Source organism: Struthio camelus, chromosome 1, assembly GCF_040807025.1.
Source record: "Struthio camelus isolate bStrCam1 chromosome 1, bStrCam1.hap1, whole genome shotgun sequence".
NCBI classification, from domain to species: domain Eukaryota; kingdom Metazoa; phylum Chordata; class Aves; order Struthioniformes; family Struthionidae; genus Struthio; species Struthio camelus.
The window spans coordinates 95,664,820-95,687,019 of record NC_090942.1 but is presented as its reverse complement, the minus strand read 5'-3'; the positions used below and the strand labels follow the sequence as shown (position 1 = coordinate 95,687,019).

The following is a 22,200-nucleotide window of genomic DNA, read 5'->3' as shown; positions in this document are numbered from 1 at the left end:
AGGGGACATTTCCCCTTGGGCTATGGAATGGATTACTGAGAACTGTCACTTGTCCTACAGGTGGGCAGGCTTTGGCCAGTATTGATGTCTTCTCTGGTGAAAGCTTTGTAAACCCTAAGTCTGGACTCCTGGCACACAAGTTTCAGAATGCCAGGAGATGGCTGGGTAAATCCAAGAGCTCTGGGGTTTGGTGTCAAGTTAAAGAAGAGTTCTTATCCAAGGACAGAAGGGAGCGGGAAGCAGGGTTATGTTTCAGTGTATAGCAGCCTGATTTTAAGATGAATGTTAAAGGAGGGTGATACATGCTGTAAATTGTTGGGCGGAGGAACACCAGGAAAGACAGAGGTACAGAAACAGGGCCTCTGGTATGAAGCAGAAGAGACCGTATAAGATTAAAAGACCTTTTAACAGAACAAAAAGTTCTTTCTTGATCTCTCCAACCTAGTTTCCAAAAGACAGAAAGCTATGTGTTTATTTTTCTGGCCTTCTCCGGTTCTGGTTCATTTCTCTGTCTGCTTTTCTTAAAGGCAAGTCAGCCTCTCCAAAGCTAAGCAAGGGAGATGCTGGGCTCAGGAGCTGTGATTCAGCACCACAAGACAGAAACGGGCAAACAGCAAGCAAGGACGTAGGCACTCAGTCTTCTCCTGTCTTACTGTTTGCCTATGTGTGGCTGCAAACACACAGAACAGCTATGAAACATCTGGTCTCTCCATCTCACCTTTCCTGCCGTAATGGGATTTGGGACATTCAGATGGGCCTGGAGGTTATAGCAATGCTTTCTTCATTCTTAGCTCTATGTTGCCCCTTTTGTAGGCTTTGTTTTTGGAGATGGAAGGTGGAAAGAAGGCCAGGGATTAGAAATCTAGCTGGGTCAATCACAAGTCAATACAATTTCCACATTCCCGGTACCTGAGAACTAACGTCTGCCCTACCTATGTCCTGGATGTGTAGATAGGAACATAAAAGTTTAACAGTGCATTTTATGTGGGCAAAGCCTTGTCTTGCACACCTACTTTTGTGGATATGTGGAGATGGTCCAAACTAAAAATGCATGTGTTTGACTATGTATGTCCTTTTATACACCCTTGTAACTATATATCAACCTGTCTCAGTGATTTCAAGTCCTCCTGGCACTGAAGGATGGATTTGCTTCACACTAAACGAAGCAGAGTATATGTCTGTGAAAAATGAGGATGACAGGATGCTGCATGTACACTTATCGTATCATGACATTTCAATATTAAGTTCTAGTATGAATTTACTTTATACATAAATGTGTAAATGAAGTATGTGTGTGACTAAATAATAATATATGAAACCTATCCTTAACAGACCTGATTCTTGGCTGGGGGCTCTGGATTCTATACAAATGCTACTAGTAATAATAATCACTTTTATTCCAGAAGCCACAGTACTACAACCAAGATGTCATACACGGATGGCAGATAGATAAGACAGATAGATTTCTTGTTTTCCACTGAGATGACTTTGAATACACCCTGGCAAAGCTGACTCACCCTTTTAGCTTTCCAAGGAAGATAAATTGCTTTCCAGGAGCTTCACTGTGTACAGGTTATTTTTGAGTAGCTTCCTTAATTAAGGTTTATCTGCTGCATGTGTAATTCACAGATGAAGAGCCCTTGTCTCTTTTCGTGAGAACAGAAGTTTCCCTCTGAACGATCTGTTTCTCACCCAACCCATTGTTATACAACATGACATACATATCAGCTGAATACTGTGTCCTAGCCCAGAAGTACCTGCAGACCAGTAACCTGAAAATGTGTCATTTCAGATGTCCAGGATGCTTCAAGGGGGAAACATTGAATAGAAATGGAATTCCTAAATCGGACTAAAAGCAATTAGAGTTGGCACAGACTATTAGTACCTTCCTTTCAGCCATGACCTTAAACCCTGCCTCTACACTAGCTTCACGTTTCTTATCTTTTATTTCTGAAATGATGCTGAAAGCACCCTATCGGAAATACAATTTGCAATTTTGAACCTTGTGAGCTGGCAAGGACTCAAACTGATGTCATCCCAACTGAGATAAGAGAACAACGATGTCATCACAGTAGCAAAGGAGTCTCTCAGTTTTGTAAATGTGGTAGATGCAGGTGAGAGGTTTCAGTCCAGCATGCCTGGAGGTAAAAAAAATCCTCTCCCTTTTTCTGCCAGGTCAAGCAGAGAGGCAGGTGGGCCCTGCAGTGCACCACAATCACAGCTCTCCAGGAATTCATCTGTCAGAATAGCAGGAGAGCTGACTCTGGGACTTGCCATGCCCTGGACCTCCTGCTAGCAGGAGGAAGGAGATAAACCTTTGCAGGGCTGCTGGTGAGCTCAGGTAACTAGGTAATTCCGCTGGGGGAAAAAGTCACAGAGGCAAGATCACGCTTAATAATAGCTGTCCTAGTTGGGCAGGAGGGTACCCAGGATGTGAGAGGAGCAAAGCCAGTGGTGAGAGAGCTCCCCCTTCCACCCTGGGAGTTTCCTCTTTGCCCAGGGTTTAATAGTTTTGTCACATTTTCTAGTGGTTTTGCAGGAATCAGAATACGAGACTGGACCTTAAGTGTCTTGTGGTTATATCTAAGTTTTCTTTCCAGTCTCCCAACCCTGCAGCTTTTTGAAACTGGCCACACACCTTATATACCTTAGCTCTGCCTCTCTCTCAATCAGTGTTATGCAGTGCTAGAAAGGGATAGTTAGTGTATGTCCATGTTGCTGTAGCTTCAGTGTACTGCAGACATGCTCAAGCTCTCTTTAAGACAGCTAGTCCAGGTATTAGTAGTAATGTTGCCACAGCAACACAGGACTTGGCACAAACCACAAAACCTGCCTAAGGAACAAGATAAATGAACCTGTACAGAGCTCCACACTACCCTGTCTGGTCATAACTGTTCCTTGAAGAGGCTAGTTTAAAGATACTTCTGGTTTGCTTCCATCCCCATGTAGACCTGTGCTGAAATAATGCTGGAGAGCTTACCGTAGACACTGAATAACGCAGGTTCAGAGTTAGCAATGCAGGCAGAAGAACAGGTTATAAGATGCACATGAATGGTTACCACATGCTAATGTGTTCATCATCTCTACACATAACTGTCACCTGCTGCCTGACAAGCTGACGTTTACATGAAAGCCCACTTTCCATACCACATTGCTGAAAGCACTTGGGGAAGAGTAGATGTAGGTGCTCAGCTCTGCCCTTACGATAGACACAACAACCATTTTCTCCCTGTGCATTGGCAGAAGCATGAAAACTCCTTATGCTGAATCTTGTATGCTAATATCAGTCGATATTCATTCATGAGCTTTTTCACTCTCTCCCTACATAAGCATGGTAGCACCTGGTCTCACCCCTAGACATGTGTGCTGGTAAGTTCAGGCCTGTCCTACACAACTCTGGGGAGAGGCTATCTTCTTTGGTGATATAGGACTGCTCGTTCCTCGGCAGCCAAGCCCCCTTCAGCTCACTTCTGTTTACCTGCAGAATAGGGGAGTAGGTGCTGCTGTTGCTCAGCCTGCCCTTCGGCGAGCCTTACAGGTGCTGGCACGAACCTGCTTGTGCGCAAGTGCTGGAGCGGGGAATCCTGTACTTGTTGAGGGCCTGGAGGAGTGTGGTGGGTCCCAGCTCTGGCACATTGGTAGCCAAGTGTTGGATTCACTTGCACCGCTTTGCTCACATATATTTGCCTTTCTGTGTCTCATACCTGTGCTCATGCTCTGCAACAGCAATGACCGCTTCCAGTCTATTTCCCACTGATCGCTGCTGGGGTGACCGGTCTTTTCTTCCCCACTTCACAAGCATGGTGTTTCCAGTCCCATGTGTGCATACCGCAGCAGCTTCTTCTCCTTTATTACTGCTGAACTCTTTTTTCAGTTTATTTATCAACTGTGTCCTCTGCCTGCTGTTCTGGTCCTGGGCCTTTCCCCAAATGGCATCTCTCAGTAGCAATGGCCTGAGAAGTGGTTTCCTCTTTACAGCCATGAATAAATGCTTGCTCTCTTTTTCAGTCAGCTCATTTTCTTTCTTTTGTGACCTGAACCAGGGCTGGAAGCCAGGTGCAGACAGCAAAGAGGCCAGTGCCTCTGCTTCTGAGTAGCTCTTTTGAATGATTCCCATTGGGAATATTAATAGAACAGTATCCTTTCATCAATATGCAGCTGAACTGTTACTGGCTCATGGTAAATTATTGGGGTGAAGCATGGTGGATTCAGTGAGGATTTACAAGCCGAGGATTATCCTTCTGTAGCAGACCAGTAGAAAGAACAGGTCCTGTTATGGTCCTGTTAAAGACATGGCTCGAGTCAAACAAGCATGGGGAATGCCAGTTCTTTGTTGCAAGGCTGAATTTCACCCAATACTCAGAGAAATGATAATAATCTGCTAAAATTGGAAAGGCTGATATCTGTCTGACTATTATTCCTTCACTGAAGGTATTAGTGGAGGAGTAGAGGCAGTGCTTGAAGTGCTTGCAGGCAGGGCATTTGAGAGGTGTACATCGTGTGAATATCTGTACATATCTGACAGTGTGCATCTGTGGTAAGGGCAGGTAGCAATACTATTCTTTATTGGCACTCCTGAGCCAAAAAGCTATAAAGGACACAATGCTCAGTGTCATTAGAGTCACACACCTGTGAAACAAGGTGTCATTTAAAAGAAACAAAGAATTGAAGGCATAGGTGGATTTGGAAAGACTGTGCAAATAACCCAAGGGAGAGTGTTCTGAAAATGACGAGGGGAAAAAATTGGTACATTTCAGAATGGATGGGAAAATAAATAATCGGAATAAATAGAGACAACCCAGCTGGTCCAAGTCTTTCCAAGCTGCCAAGGTGCTCTCAGCATTGCTGACTGAGATGATGAGGTGCTTTAAATTCCTTTTACAAAACCCCTCTGACTGTCCAGCCCTTTTACTTAATTACAGCCACCTAGTTTCAAAACCATACTAAATGGAAAGTCTATTTCCAAATTTGCCACCTGTTAGTAGGAGGGGGAGGTGGGATATTCCCAATGAAACCAGAGCCTGGGCTGCACCTGGACAGGTCCTGACTTATCTCCCTGTTTTCTCCTCTGCCCTCCTCCCTCTTCTTCTTCAAAGGTTGAAAAAAATGAGGATGGAGACCAAAAGATTGAGCAAGATGGCATCAAACCAGAAGATAAAGCTCATAAGGCAGCCACCAAAATCCAGGCTAGCTTCCGTGGACACATAACAAGGAAAAAGCTCAAGGGGGAGAAGAAGGGAGATGCCCCGGCCTCTGAGACTGAGACCGCTGACAAGAAGGAGGAAGGCCCTGCTGGTGGAGTGGGGGAGAACAAAGATAGTGATGCTCCCGCTGCCACAGAAGCTGCAGCCGCTGACAGTGCCCAGCTGGAGGAGGGCAGCAAAGACAGCAGTGCGCCAGCAGAGGAGAAAAAAGGGGATGGAGTCGCTGACACGGGCTCAGAGCAGCCAGCCCCACAGGCTGCCACTCCTGCTGCCTCCTCGGAGGAAAAGTCTGCTGCTGCTGCTGCTGCCGAAACGGAAAGTGCCACTAAAGCTTCCACTGATAACTCGCCGTCCTTGAAGGCTGATGAAGCCCAAGACAAAGAGGAGCCTAAACAAGCCGACGTGCCTGCTGCTGACACCACTGCCACCACCACCCCTGCTGCAGAGGATGCTACTGCCAAGGCAACAGCGCAACCCCAAATGGAGACAGTGGAGAGCAGCCAAACCGAAGAGAAGACAGGTGAGTGAATGCCAGGGAGTGAGCCTCTCTAGAAATGGATGCCTCTCTTAGTTTCCTGGGGGTGCATCTGAGGTTGATCTGCAACAGCCAGTGCAGGGATCAGAATGAGAATTAACGAGGTAATCCCCTTGCTGGGTTTTAGAAGGGGGAGATGCATGTTGTTGCTTATACCCTCTTCTCTGGTTCCCAGAACCTTTTGGAAATATTTTACTTCCTCCGGAGGTTCATGTTCCTTTAGGTGGATGTGTCATCCAACCCATTCTGCATGGTGGCAGGAGAGTATCAGGCAGCTGTGAGGTTTGGAGGAGTCTGGGAGAGCTCCTCAGCTACTGCATACACTAAGAGGAAGATGAACCTTCTCAAGCACACTAGCACAGGCAACTTCAGTGGAGCGATAAAGCAGCCTGAGCTGATACTAGCTCACCAGAGGCTGCCAACTTGAACTGGAAATTTCATGAAGGAAAACTCTCTCATACTGCAGGAGGTCATTTAGCCTTGCTTGTGGGATGGTCAAGAAGGACCCCAAAAGGCCTTTTTTTCCATCTGCCTGTGAATGGATGAGATTGCTGTTACAGCCACATCTTAGTAAGGATCATCTTGTTATCAGCATCACTTGTAATTTCATCCACACCAGTACTAGCCCCTGTACTTGGAGTAGCTTGTGACAGCCATATGGTATCACTCGTGTGAAGCTTTTAGACATGTGTCATCTGGGTCAGACCTGCATGATAAGAAGATCAGGTAGGGAGAGAAAAGATTAAAGGCCCTGACAGCCCTGTGAATGAGGACAGAAGAGACGATTCAATGCAAACAATCATTCCAGGAGGTGTTTTCAATTCTCCTTTGGTCTTGACCAAGCTGCAACTCTGCTTAAATAGTTCCCCTGGGAAAACGTGAAAAGTTTTGAGAGGCAAAATTCATCCTTTTTGACAGTGGCAGAGTTGGCAAACTATAGAGAAGAGCTGTTACTGAATTGTGATGCTGGTCTGGATAGAAAACACATGAAAGACCTGAAGATACTCTTTCTCTTGCTCTTTCCCTTCCTTATGTTATCAAAGACACATAATGTTTAAAAGAAAAAAAAAAAGGAGGGGGAGGAGGGAGAAAGATATCATCAGAGGTGGACACCACATAAAACTTGATGAAGCAGCAGTGCCAAACATAACTCTGGCCTCCACGTTCATGAGACTGTCAGTAGCACAAGACATTCTGCATTCATTAGCTTGTTGAGGCAAAAATTTGGAGGATCACCTTGATATTCCAAGGTGAACCAAACATCCTGATGTAAAGGTTAGTCCCTGCATGTAGTCTTGCACTTGTTGATGTTTTTCCTTCCCATCATTTGGTCCACTACTTCTCTTCCCCAAATGATAATTCCCACTCTCTTAATTAGACTTCCAAGCTTCATAGCTAGCTCAGAGATTCTGTTCCTGCTCATATAGTTTTAGAAAGAACAGCTAAGGACTGAGAGAGGTGCTTACATACAGCACATTTATAATTTATGGTGTGGGCAAGGGGAGCTGCCTTGAAGAGTTTGAATCTAAACTGAAAGCACACTACAAAGGGATGCTTGTTTTACCTCCTTTCATTTAGACGTTTCTAGAGGTAATGCTTGAACTCCCATCCCCTATATTATCTTTTTATGGTCCAGGTCTCCATCCCTTTATTCTTACTTTGTATGATGAGTTGAACGGCAAAACAAATGTTAAGCTATGTGGGAGTGATTTGAGAAATCTAATTTGATATGCTGCATGCTGTACCTGCTTTGTTTTTATACAGGAGCAAAGGTATTTACCAATGGTAAATATAGAATATAGTGAATCAGTGTTTTGGGGCCCTGTCTACACAGGAAAGAATTTTTGAGTAACGAGTGATAATAAATTCTCATTTAAGATTTGGAATGCCTTATTCCTAAACAGGATTGGTGATTCTGCTTTGAATTAATGCCCTATTTTTATCCAGATTAATTTGTTGTAATGGATAGAGATAGGAATTTATCATTTGCTTTATTTTACCTCTTTTTCAGTCACCAGTCATTAAAGAATAATTTCTATTCAGCATTCTCAATTATTTGCAAATATCTTCTGCTTGCTTTTGTTGGCCTTCACATCATTTGTAGTGGGAACATTACAATTTAGTATGCATTTGCATATGATACTGTAATTTATGTAAATATCTAGCCAACAGAGTAAGCTGCAAAATCTACAATCAAATATATATTTAAAATGAGCTTTCAGTGATTGTTTGAGTGTTCAAAGCCAGCACGTGCTTCTATTCATTCTCATTCAATATTCATCCAGTAATACTTGAGCTTCCAAATGTTTGCAGAAAGCAAACATGGAAAGTTTGTGGCCACAGTCAAACTGGTATTGTCTTTACAATGTTAATGAATATAGATTTCCGCCCCCACCACCACCCCCAAATTCCTATCCCAGTATGATGTCAGCCTTCTATTCACAAACTTGAACAGCTGGGTAAGTGACCCTAAGCCATCCAAGACAGAAACTGAAAAAGATTAAAAAGGCCCTCTTGTCCATGTCTTTGAGGATGTTAGACTGTGTTCTGCTATATACTCTATGGTACAATGTCCAGAAAAATAAAAAAAACCTTTCCTCTTCAAAGAATCTTCCACAAAAGAGCATCATCATTGTATAAAAGGTCTCACAGCCAGGAGATTATCTCCTCGTACAAAGCCTATGTTCTGTTTTTCCTAATTGCATCCTATGACTTCCTCTCATCTCTTTAAACCTCTGTGTTTCTTTTCCTGGTACTTACTCCCTCTTGAAGATATGACTTGAAGATATTTGCCATGTCTTGTCCTTTCTCCCAGTCAGCCCCCCAGAAAACACAACACTGGTGGTTGCTGGCAGAGCTGTGGTGGTTTGGTCACGAAAGAGGGAGGCCTACTGAACATCTGCCACTTCAGTATTCCGCCAGCCTGGGGACAGATCTGCTTTCAGCTTCATCAGTCCCCTTCTCCCAGAAGTCATCCCCTTGGCTTTCAAAGGTCATCTCTTATCATTTCTGTGACTGAAGAATGGCACAGTAGTGTGCAGTGTCAGGCTGCCAAAAATAAATCAGATTGGCTCCTAGCCATGTCATCGGTTGGCTGGTTGCCATGGCATGCTTGGCTGCTACTACTGTGAGGCGTGCCGGCCATGCTACGTTTGTGTGGTGATGTTCATCTGCAGTGCATTTTACTGTGGTGGCTGCATCATTTTATCTATGGATATCTTCCTTGGTGTGAACACAAGCAAAGGATGAGGGCATTTCATTTATATCCTGGGGAGATTTTTTGACTTCATCTAAGGCAGGAAAAGGACAGAGAGGAAAGGGCTGACTGACCAGATAGAGAATTGTATGATTTTTAATGCTTAATATTTAACATTTCTGGAGTAGGGGAGAGGCTGAGCTATTCTTCGTACCATTACCTTTTTTCTCTGCCAGCCCTCAGCCTTCCATGTTACTCATTTCCATATACTCTACCTGTCTATAGGTAATAGCTTAGGAAACGGCTTCAACCAAGCTGTCATGTATCCAGTACTACTTGATCTGGTGTCCCAGGCACTTCCAGTTCTGGGGCAGGGCAATTTCTAAACAATCCTCATGGTATCACATCAGGGAAAAGTGGATGGATTCCAACCAGGTAAACTATGAAATGAGTCAGTGGGCTTCATCTGGGGGCAATGAGGGCTCAGTGTAAGGAGGACAATCTCTTATTTCTCTTCATGCCTTTTGGTGGGTCACTTGCATGCCAGAAAGGCATTCTCTTATCTGAGCATCCTTGTACGACATATGTTTATTGGCTTGCTTGTTATGATCCAACTTTTGCCTCTTTGGAGTTGGAATTATGTTTACAGAGGCTCCCTTAGATGCCAACCTACCTAGCAGTAGAAAATATAGAAGTAGTAGAAGGGAATTTATGAATTATATATGGATAATAAAGCTGAGCCATATTCTAATCTAAGCTGCATTGGCTTAAATTTATAAAGTCTCCATCCAAGTCACTGGAAACAGTCTATGTTAACACAGCTTTAAAGTGAGATCAGCAACCAGCATGGCAGACTATAGAAGAAAATGGGATAGTGTGCCTTATGGGGAGGAGAGGAGGTGAATGTCACACAATGTTAGATTCTCTTTGTACTTTCCCAGGTTTTTGAGGCTCACGTCCAAAGCTGGCTAGCTCTCACATCAAAAGCATTCTCAGATTGTCAGGTAAGAATACAACAAAGCCCAGAAATGTGAAAGAGTAAATTGTGCCTAAGGAAACAAATTGATCTTCTTTTGTTGGGAAATGAAGAATGCTTTCTCCTGCTTGATGAAATAGCTTTACAATGGAGCAGTTTCACAGCTGAAATGAAAAATCAGCCAGCCAACAATTGCTTTACATGTAAGCAGGCCTGCAGTTCCCCCAGGGCCCTGTATCCAGCAAGAGGAACACTGGGAGGCACCATCTTCTGTTCACTTCCTCAGAGGAAGCAAGTCCCTATGGATCTTTTTTCATGGTTTAGAGTTGAATCAGTTCTTTGTTTTCAGTTCAATCAGAATATTTAGAAGGACAATACTTACTGCTCCTAGGGAGCACTGGCTATATAAAGATTTGGAAAGGGAGATTGTCTATTGTCATGTAGCAGCTAGAGGGTACAGTCTGCACTACTCCAGAGGATTGCAGTTGTATAAATGGAATTTTAGTCTTGGTCCATGGGTAGCTGGCATGAGATAGAACACCCTCACTACAATTTCTATTTCACTGGAGCTTATCTCTTCTGCTACACCTGGCAGCTGAGGAAAGCAATGGAAGCGCACTTGTCTTCCCTTGACTGCCCTGGAGGGAAAAACTCTCAGGAAGCTTGCCAGTATTTTCTTGTCTGTAGTACTACCAAGCAACAAAATAAGAGTATAGATGTGACCTGCAACATGCTAAAAGGTGACAAAGTATGCACCCAGTTCTCAGTTGCTCTGAACTTTTTAGTCTTTGCATCATGCCTGGATGGGTATAAAACATGACCAAATGGATTGCATAGTATTTCACACCTCCTTTGCACTGGTGCACATAGCCATGGGAGGGGCAGGGTGAGGAAAGTGGGCTGCTGCATCCTTTGAAAAATGAGGTTGGAAATAGATGTTTGATGTACAAGGAAGGCCTACATAGTTACACATTATGTCACATCTCCCAGAGTACATGAATCCTACACACCACCTGCTACAGGCGTTGGTACGGGTTTCCTGCTTTGCTGCAGAATGAAACACTGTCTCTGCTCCCATGTGCGCTTTAGTTCTGCTATTTTCAAATGAGATGTAGCCTGCCTAGCACAGGTGGGAGCTGCACTAGCGATGTAGAAGGATCTGACCTCTTTTAATGAGATCCTAGATAGCACTAAGCATATTTATTGATGACAAAGGAGCGGGGGGCTTACTCTGGACAAGGCCTCCAGAGAAGAACAGGCTAACCACACTCAGACCACCTTCAGGAAATGCTCCAAATCCCCACATGGGAGGAAGCCTTTCTGCAGTAAATGATAACCAAGTTTTCAGCTGAGAAAGGCTCAAGTAGAAGGATGAGGGACAGAATAGACAGACAGACAGTGAAACTGTAAGTAGCTGCTGGTTGCTGTAGCTTCTGGCAGAGCTCTGCGTGATTACCAGTGTAATCGCTTTACACTAGGATCAAGTAGGCTGAACTTTTCAGACAGACACAAGCTGGTAGAGTATCAGCAGGGATTTATGGTTCCAGGGAGCAATCCTTTGAAGTTAACACTACTGACTGCACAGTGCAGATGGCTGCTATGCATAGAGGGACTGGATAGTGAAAGTTCACTCAGGTCAGCATGATCAGGTTATTTAGGCATTCCTCGAGTGCTGTATAATAGGTGCATTAATCTGGGATAATCAGTGGCAGTTCAATGATCACTTCAAATCTGTGCTGCCAGTCCATGGGTCCTAACAAGGTGAAATTGTGCTCCCAAGGGGTTGTGGCTCCGTGCAAATAACTGTAGTATAGGAACATAGGAACTGCCAAGCCAGATCAGACCCAACATCCATTTAATGTACTTCTCCAGCAGTGGCTATCATCAAATACTACTATAGGCAGATTTGGGATAAACTGCCTCTTTATTAGGACTCATCTCTGATCTCTACCGTCTAGGATTTGATTTAGCAGTTGAAGCATGAAGTATTACCTCTTTTGATACTAATTATAACTGTGGATATACGTGACATCTATATAAATGCCCAATCTCTGACTTGACTTAGTGTCAGCAGCTCTCCTGGCAGCTCCAACCAAATGTACAATGGCTGGAAGTTTCACCCATACATTTGTTACCATTGCCTTAAATATTTTCCTGTACTTGTATTATATCACAGAAAGAACAAAAACTTCTGACAGCCCTACTTCATGCCATTCCTTGTAGTATATAGCATCATGTAGTATGTGCATATGCACAGATGGCATAGTACCATGCGCTTGCTGTTCATCCTGAAGAAAGCACAAGCAATGTTTTCTACTGCTTTTTATATAAAAGGTTGCCCAGGCTCCTTGTCATCTTTGTTGCTTTCCTCTGAACTCTCTTTAGCTCTGCAAATATCCTTTAAATTGGGTGACAAACACTGTAGATGTTAGTTCTAGAAGAGGCTGTACTTGTATACATGAATTTCCAGAAAGGCATTTAACTTTGGTATTGTTCCTCGTCCCACTCCTTATGAACACTAATATCTTTGCTTTCTGAACGCAGCTGCCCATTGAGCACTGATGACACCAATGACATCCAGGTCTGTTGCTGACTTGGAAGATCTCCTGTTTGTAAAGATGCCACACAAATATTTTATTTATTCACATAGTTGTCTGTGAGGCTGGGCAGTGGCCAAGAGAACCAAAGAAAACGTAGGCAGTGGCAGAAGGCTTAGAAGTCAGTTGTTGCCATGCAGGGATCTACTTGCATCAGCTCTATGGGATAGATGCTGTCTCCAGTTATGGACCTCCAATGGACCTCTGAAAGTCCATCTTAACCAAGCTGAATTTTAATAGGTCCCCAGTCAGTTTATTTCTCAAAACGACATTCATGCTCCAAGCTAAACGCAAAGGAGGGGTTCCTAGCTTTTCTCTCTTTGTTGCTGGCAACAGCAACAAACACATCTTTCAGGCAGCAAATACAGAAGGCACTTAACGATAATGTATGGGGGAAAATAAATGACTGGGAGTGCCCCTATTGTGTGCTTAGCTGTTCTCTGGAGGGGAGGCTGGTCTGTTTTTCAGCTTACTGGAACTGCACCTTTCTTCCTAGGTTCTGTATTCCCTGCTAAAGGCTCCCTTTGCATATCATTTAGCTCTAATGTCCTGTACCATATAAAGGGGCTTCATGTTATCTTCTCCAAGCATGAATATGCTGTCTGTGGAAATGTTTCTTTTTCCTTTCTGTGCCCTTAGCTACATTACTGCCAGCACAGGACATTGGAACAGAGCTGAGAATCTCAGCTGAGGTCCTGGCAGCCAGGAGCCCATGCTGGACACCTGCCCGTTGTGGTGCTGCAGAGCAGACTAAAAAAGAAATATGGAAACTTGGACAGGGCCCAGAGATGCACGGGGAAATGCTGTTCTCCTAATTACAGGAGAAGTAAGACTCAAGGCTTCATGTAAATAAGTCTTAGAGAGATGCTGCAGGATCCCAATTATCCAGTGTTCAAAAGACCACATGCTTTTCAGCCATCTCTTAAGGAAATAGCATGTGAGTCCTGTCTTCATCGTGAAAGAAAACAAAAGGTAGAAGACACTGTTCAACCTTTCCATCTTCCCTCAGCAAAGCATAGTAATTGGGAATGCTGGTAATGATAACTGGACTTCACCTGTGACCTACAGGGCTTAACGAAGAGGAAAATCTCTCTAACATTTGGAAAAGCATCTAAATCGCTATGCTGAAGCGGTGCAGTGCTGCAGAGCTATAGCTGACAATGTACTGAATATGCTAGGAAAGGGATGGGAAGGTAGGAGTGAAAGCTGTGACCAGTCTACAGTGGTGCTCCCTAGTGCTGCTAACTTTGAAACATTTTTCAAAGTTGAGGTGGTTGCAAGTGCTTTAAAATCCCTTTGCTATTCTTAAAGGCTTTGGGCACCCACGGATGCGGAAATGTCAGAAGCCTGTAAGAGGGAGAGAGAAGGTTTGAATCACAGAATCACACAGAATGGTTGAGGTTGGAAGGGACCTCTGGAGATCATCTAGTCCAACCTCCCTGCTCAAGCAGGGTCACCTAGAGCATATTGCCCAGGATCGCATCCAGACGGCTTTTGAATATCTCCAGGGAAGAAGACTCCACTACCTCTCTGGGCAACCTGTTCCAATGCTCTGTCACCCTCACAGTAAAGAAGTTTTTTCGCAGGTTTAGGTGGAACTTCCTGTGGTTCAGTTTGTGCCCTTTGCCTCTTGTCCTGTTGCTGGGCACCAGTGACAAGAGTCTGGCCTCATCCTCTTGACAACCTCCCTTCAGATACTTGTACACATTGATCAGATCTCCTCTCAGTCTTCCCTTCTCCAGGCTAAACAGGCACAGCTCTCTCAGCCTTTCTTCAGAGGAGAGGTGCTCCAGTTCCCTAATCATCTTCGTAGCCCTCTGCTGGACTCTCTCCAGTAGTGCCGTGTCTCTCTTGTACTGGGGAGCCCAGAATTGGACACCGTACTCCAGGTGAGGCCTCCCCAGGGCTGAGTAGACGGGGAAGGATCACCTCCCTTGACCTGCTGGCAACACTCTGCCTAATGCAGCCCAGGAGACCATTGACCTTCTTGGCCACAAGGGCACATTGCTGGCTCATGGTCAACTTGTTGTCCACCAGGGTTCCCAGGTCCTTCTCTGCAGAGCTGCTTTCCAGCAGGTCACCCCCCAGCCTGGACTGGTGCCTGGGGTGATTCCTCCCCAGGTGCAGGACCCTGCACTTGCCTTTGTTGAACTTCATGAGGTTCCTCTCCGCCCATCTCTCCAGCCTGTCCAGGTCCCCCTGAATGGCAGCACAGCCTTCTGGTGGGTCAGCTACTCCCCCCACTTTAGTATCATCAGCAAACTTGCTGAGGGTGCACTCTGTCCCTTCCTCCAGGTTATTGATGAATATATTGAACAAGAGTGGACCCAGGACTGACCCCTGGGGGACACTGCTAGCTACAGGCCTCCAGCTAGACTTTGCACCACTGACCACAACCCTCTGAGCTCTGCTGTCCGGCCAGTTCTCAATCCACCTCACCGTCCACTCATCTAGCCAACACTTCCTGAGCTTACCCATAAGGATATGATGGGAGACAGTGTCAAAAGCCTTGCTGAATGCAAGCTTGAGTGGATTCAGTCCATAACTGCTTAGTTTTTGGTTGACCATAGAACTCCGTCCTCTCACTGCATCTGGCTCTGAAATAACAGATTATGTATTTCAGTCTAAGGACCTTGTGTTTCCTATCCTGTAATTTTTTTCCAAGCTCTCATTCGTCCCCTCCTGCCTTACTTCCAACTTTTACAGCCTGTTCAGAGGCAACACTCATCAGCCATAGCTGCAACTACAGTGCTGAAATGTAAAGTTTCATTAACTTATATAAGGCCAGGATTTCATCTGTGATTTCAGCATCAATACCATAAGAGATTCTCCAGAGCTCAATGTTGAAACAAGGGACAAGCCACTGGAGACCCAGCGCTGAGCTGGAGTCTGCCAAGTTGCACTTTAGAAAGACATGCAAATTGAATGAGTCTGTGGGCTTAATCTTAGATCTGCTCACAAAAGGAATTTTCTGGCTAGCCCTTTGTCTACACGTACAGTCCATTACTCAGTTGCCATGGGGGTTCAGATGATCAAAGCATAATGAAAGGAAGTAAATTCCTTATTGCCAAACAGTGAGTGGCCATGACTCTCACCTAGATCACCTAAGCCTGTACCATATGTGCTCAGTCCTGAACCCTTCGCCCTGTAGAGCTCCCACTGTTTGGCATGGACGTTCAGGGCTCTGCAGCTTTGCAAGTCAGTGGACTGGTGAGCGATTGAGAGACCCTTCAGCATTTTAAGCAGTTTTGGCATAGGCATGTAAGCTTATCTTTGAAGATGAGGGTACACTGAAGCCCACAGCTGCCTGCTCTACCTTTTTCTTGTGTACTAGCCAGTGTGCCATTAGGCAATGAGATAAAGGTAGGGTGAAGTGTAAAAGGGAGAGTGATGGAGAGCTGAGATGAAAGCTGACTTTAAGCTGTTCACCCTTAAAATATAAATAGTTTTTACAAAATGGATGTAAGGGTTCTCAGTTTAGCACTTTGCACAAACCCTTCCCAGCAATACTATGAAGCCTTTGCTGGAAGGCCTATCAGTGTGGTCTAACACAGTGTCAGGCACGGGGACTGAACTTGCCCTCTGGCCCATGACACAACTTCTTCTGAGCACAGCGGAGGCCCAACAAGTGGATGATGGAGAAACACACAGCACTGCTGCTGAAAAGTACGTGTTTTGCGGAAAAACAGAAGACTTCAGCCTCAAGAGATACTAGCCCAGTACTTTTTACTGCACTCAATAAACGGAAACAAAATGAGAAAGAAAATGTTTCTTTGTGCCTCAAGCTAGAAGCCTTCCTCATTGCTGAAACCAAATGACTGTGAGAAAGATGGATGGAGTCACTCATTTTTACCTTAGGGACCAAAGAGAAAATTTCAGCACACTGATACAACTACTTATTGTCCTCCTTTCTAGCAAAATACCCTTGTGTACATGAGTCTGGTAGAAACACACAAAGGAGTCAAACCTAGCTGCAGTTCAAACCACTTCCATGCAGGGCTTCTGAGTCCTGCCAGGCTAGAATTTTTCAGTAAATGTTTTTTCATTAAAGAACCTTTTGATCTGTCGAAAATCCCCATAACCTACCACTTTCAGGAAGGATAGGATTTCTAGATGAAAGCAGTAAGAAAAAAACATGCCTGCTTTTAGACTAGCTAGCACTTGAGGGTCAGGTTCTCCCTGAGGGGAACAAGAAACATGGGCCCAGGCCTTACACTGCCTCAGACCAGGGAGCTGAAATAAAATGAGTTAGCAAGGGAGCAAGCCATTGTGCTGTTGGCTATGCTGGACAAGGCTTCCCTTGATCCCCCCTGCTGGAGCTGTTACACTTTGTATAAATTATTAATTATTTGTTGGGGTAGAGATGTAGAGCTTGGTCTCCCCCATTCCAGATGATTGCTCTAACCACAGTGCTACAGAGTCAATCTTTTCCTCTGGCCCAATGAATATTTAATGATTTATACAAATGGAAAAGCTCCAGCAGAAGAAAAAGAGTGAGAGAGACATGTTCATTCACATGGATTTTCTACAACATCTCCCTGTGACCAACATGCAGAACCCATGCCAAGGACCTTTAGAGAGAATAAAATCAGCCAGAGGACCAGGGGAGAGAACACAAGCATGAAACAGTGGGGTACACACTGCCTCTGCCTCGGAGCAATTTCCGAGCAGCTCAGGCCCAGGCTGGTTCATACTTCAGTGAAGCCCCGCTTCTGTGAGGGCCATGATCAAAATAATGGTGCCAGAGCCAAGAGTATGGGCTGCTTCACCTTGACCGAGAGCTCCAAGGTTCTGCAAGTGGGAGTTGCAATAACTCACAGCAGCCGTGAATCCGTGCAGGGCTGGGCTTCAGCAGACTTCAGCTACCTGTGACATGGTGGATGTGCAGCACGTGAAGCAGCTACAGCCTTGCCCCACAGCCAAGGCAAAACCACCTCAGGTTGGCAGCACCAGCTAGGGGACAGTCATGGAAGTGCTGAAATTTTCTTTGACTAGGGAAAGAAGCATTGTTTTACGCTAGTTCAGCAGAGTGCTATCTTAGCACACCGTATGGGTATTTTTTTTCCACCACAGGAACAGTACAAAGGAGCTTAAGTTTTGCCACTAACAATCAAGAAGAACCTGCCTGTCTGGGGTTTTAGGTGACTTAACTCAGCATGCTTCACCTTAGGTTAGGGCTTCTGTAATCAAAATAAGTAGATGAGGGCACACCACTCAGCATGCTTATGTACTGCTGTTTCTACCTGTAGAGTAAATAAGGTTTTTATTTGTTTTTAGCAGGACCTCATTCATTCTGTTATTGCACCAAAGGGCCCCAGGTGTCCTTCTCACTCACAAAATAAGCTGCCACGCAGCTCGGGTCTTGCCCAGCGCTGCCGGCCGATGGGCCTAAGGAAACGGCTGTGTTAGTGCGTCGTGCGTCGGCCTGGGTGTGTTGCCATCCTGAGTGGCAGTACAGCATACGTTGATGAGGTGTCCCCTGCCTGGGGGACTTCCTCATCTAGGTGGCTTACAGTGCTGTGCCAAGGCCTGGGCTCATGGTGGGAGGCCCAAGGGGCAGCCTTGCTGCTGCGGTGGGCACCAGCATGGTGGCAGTGCCCTCTGCCGTGCTCAGCTCCTCACTGCATGGCAGGGAAGACCAGCCTCAGTGGCCAGCTGGGGTCATGGTTGTGGCACCAGGCCCTTGGGTTCAGTGAGAGATGTTTGCAGCTGGTTTACTGGGGTACCCTTTGCGTCAAGGCCAAATTCATTACCTGCGTAATTGAATTCTTATTGTGAAAAGCCTGTCAGGCAATTAAACCACGATGGCTATTTGCGAGGCAGCTGCCCCGATTTGCTTGATGTGGCATTCAACAAGTTCAGAGCCTGGAAAGTCCCTCCTGTGGGAGGCAAACCTGGAGAGGGTTTTTCCTCCCCCCTACCTCAAAAAAGAAAAGAGAAAAAGGACCATATTTCAAATAAAATCAGAATTACTGATGCTAGCTGCTGTCATCCTCACAAGGAACGCTGCTGCTGGCAACATGAGCCCTCATGAAAGACTTTCCAGCCAGCCTCCTCCTTCCTTCGTACTGCGCAGCTTTGCCACTGCTTTTCTCCTTGAAAATGCCCAGAGCCAGCTGCATGGCTGCCCGATGCCTTCCTTTTTGCTAGGGCATAGCGCTTTCTGGGTATGCATCAGCTGTGCCCCTTAATGCTGAGATTTCTCAGGGCAGAAGACGTGATTATTGAGTCCAACCTCCTGCATTAAGACAGGCTTTGGCATTTCACTGTCCAACCCTTATGCTTTGTCCCTGGCCCCTGAGGGATGAGGTGACAGACAAGGGAGGATCAGGCCTTGGTCGTATGAGCTGGGGAAGGGGTCCAGTCCCCCACCGTGTTTTCCAGGGTGCACTGTGACTCCTGGTCTTTCCACCCCTGGAGGGCTGTGATTTAGCAGTCCCAGACAAGGACTTCCAGGTGAAAAGAAGGCTGCTCTGCATCAGCCGTGTCATGCCACGTTGTTTCCAAGTGGGGATTTGCCATCAGGCGCTCCTAGTTGACAGCCTGCTCCTGTTGAAACAAACGAGCAAAGGCACACAAGCTGTGTATCTGGGAAATATTAACATCTTTGATGCAAAGAGCTGATGTTGTTGATGTTGCAACTGCTGGGGACGTTTATCAACAAGATGGCTGTGGAAAGCCTGACAACAGCCGCATAATTCATGTTAGCGTCAAATTTGCAGAGCCTTGGGATATGAAGATGGACTAAACCACACTAATGATCTCTAAATGAAATTTTTCTTTAATTCAAACACAAAGCGGGAAGATGGGAAAGGGAAGAAAAACAGACATTTTATATCCTCTCCTTGCTTGTAATTCCCTGCCTTCAGCTAGATCAATATCATTTCATGCTGGAGATGGAGGCTGCCTCTGGTTTCCATGGCAATCTGGGTTGTTGGAGGCTTGCAGGCTCCATGAAGCCCCGATTTATCAGCCTTCTAGGGTTTAATAATGAAGACCAGCAGTCAGGCGGTTTATGAATGGCACATGTCTTTTGGACTAGGAGGAGGGAGGCGGGAGTGTGGTTTGTAGTAAGGGCTGGAGCAATTTGTTTTCCTGTCATTGACAGCTGAAGGGGGAGGAGTACAGGGGGAGGAGCAGTGCATTAATTCTGGAAGCACTGAAGGAATTTCTAGACCTTTTTGTGGCAATTATGGAAGACTTCTTCCCCTGGCCTCTTCTTCCTGGCCAGCTTTGCTGGGGCAGGGATGGAGAGCAACCTCACAGCCTATCCTGTATGACAAGGTGGGAGCTGTGGGACCCCAAAGGCTCTGGCACTCTGCATGCTTCTACCTCTTCTTAACCCTCTTTACTTCAGGATCAGCAGTGTGTGAATAGCAGTATTCTGCCACCTTTTTGGTTCATTTTTCTCTCCTTATCCATTTGACCACAATTGCCAGGATGATCAGCAGAGCCATAGGTGAGCAGATCTCTGAGGGACTGATCTGGCTACCAAACTTCTGTCACTCAATATGCTACTGCAGCATCTGCCACTCTAAAGCCAAATCTCCATCCGGAGATTGTTGTAACCTTCACTTTTTGAATTAATTACTTTCTTAGGAATGTGCTGGTTGTATAGGAATCTATCAGTCACTTTAATTAAGTGCTTCTTTTGCTCACTTAGCCATGATCTGCTCTAGGCATTTGCATTCCCTTTTATATCTTCCTTGCTCTGATTTCTCTCCTATGTTCACATGGGGCAGCCACAACAGGGAGGCTAAAGAATAAATGGATACATCTTGTCAAGACCTCAGTACTCTTTCCCCATTCACCCCTTCCGTTTCCAAACTACCCTCCAGAACTTAACCCTGCAAGCAGGAAAAGCTGGTGACACAAAAGAGCACTATTATATGAGATGGGGACATCTTTTTTCCAAATGCATATGCCAACAGCTGCTGCCAAATGTTATAGTCCACAGCTGGAAGCAAATAAAAACCTGTTTATTCAAGCTGTTCGAATCACAAGGTATTTAAGGAATTCAAAAGAGCAGGCTTTCTGATATAGGACCTATGTAAAATCTGCAGGGAAGAGAAGAATAAAGGATAAGTTGTAGGTTATTTCCTCTCAGGTCTTCCTGTTTCAGGGAAGCTGAAGTCACAAATGTCTGTCTTCTTCCTGCCTTCTTGTGATGGTTGTGGGGTGAGGGAAGATATTATCAGGCTTGCTATACCTCCGGTTTTGGCCTGAGATTGGACTTTATGGAACATCTGAGGCTGTTGGCTCCTTCAGAAATTGTAAGCCTTTTTGCTGAGCACCAAGACCAAGGCACCACACCTGTGAAAGTGCCATTGTATCTGTAGTGGTTGATGGAAAGCCTGGAAGGAAAAACAGAGGTGACTCATCTTCCTGGGTACACCACAGCTTTTGTTTGACCACAGTCCTGTTCTTCACAGTTTACCTAGTTTAAAATGCAGATAAAAGCATTTGCTTTCTTCACTGGGACACCATAACAATAAAATACTTCCATGACTGTGAGTTGGGCCATTGTTATGGTTATGATGACCAGATAAATACTTATTTTGTCAGTTTCCTGGAGCAATTTCGGAAGGTCACAATAGAGGCAGCTCTTGACCTGCACAAACATCCGAGTTTACCAAAGATCAGGTCTCTCTTTGATCTGGATACTAGATCTAAAAAGACCAGTACATTACCTTACTGGAAAGTCAAGCAGTGGAAAATGAAGGGCTATGCTCTGAGTGTCTCCAAAGAGGCACCTTTGACTCCGGCACACCTTCTTTTGGGAGTGGATGTAGAAGCTAGTAGCTTGGAAGCTCAGTTGTGGGGAGTCTTTCTGCTCCAGTGGAGTACTCTGAAAACCAGTTTACTGAGCAACTAATTAGAGATCAGATCAGTTGATCCCAGCTCTACTACTGACAGCCTGGGAGACCCCGAGTAAGCCATCTCCCTCTTCTGCATTTCATGCTCCCTGGCTATAAAGAGCATGGAGCCTTGTTAGGAGTCCATCAAAGCCGGCAGCTTTGCAGCCGATTGAGGGGATGCCACTCAACATCAGTGCAAGACGTCTGCCTCCAGGGCACCTTCATACTAAAAAGGCTTCTTTACCTCCTTTTCAGCCACTGTGTTGCATAGACTTCAATTTGCTGACCATGTTCTAGTGCAACAAAGCACCCCAGAATAAGCACTGTGACAGATCACACTCCTACCAGGTTGGAGCACCTGTCCTCCTCGGGGCTGCACTTGCTTGCAGTGGTGATGGTGGCTGAGAGTGAGGCACTGTTTGCAAGGGAGATCTCACTATCTGAAAAACCTGACCTCTCTGATACGCTCCCCCAAGTCCTAGCTGGATTGCAATGGCCCCGTTATAGGTACTGTACACAAAGTTTTGGTTTGCTGTAGGAAAAGCAGAAGTGCTGGTAGCAAGCAGCAATAAAACACCAAACAACAAGAGGCATATAATTTGCCTCAGCCTTCAGACTTGGCTCTGGCCATGTGTGTAGGAAGGCAATGGCAGTGGAAGAAAGAAGGAGAGGCACTTCTTTGCCATTCTCCAGGAAGCAAAAACGTTTGCACCCGTAGCTGTAACAGGGTTAACACTTCACTTTCGCAAAGAGCATCCCCCCTTTTCTCCCCACCCTCTTCTTCCTCCACCACTCCCATTTCTCTGGAGACCTTACTGCTCCCGCCCCTCAGCC

General features: G+C 45.5%; 1 protein-coding gene across 1 annotated transcript in view; it reads left to right on the top strand.

The window, feature by feature from the left end:
• GAP43 (growth associated protein 43) overlaps positions 1-22,200 on the top strand; it is a 62,894-nt gene that overhangs the window by 27,185 nt on the left and 13,509 nt on the right. Inside the window, exon 2 of the mRNA XM_009675201.2 lies at positions 5,097-5,724. Coding sequence (XP_009673496.1) covers positions 5,097-5,724 — 628 coding nt within the window. The remainder of the gene's footprint in view (positions 1-5,096; positions 5,725-22,200) is intronic.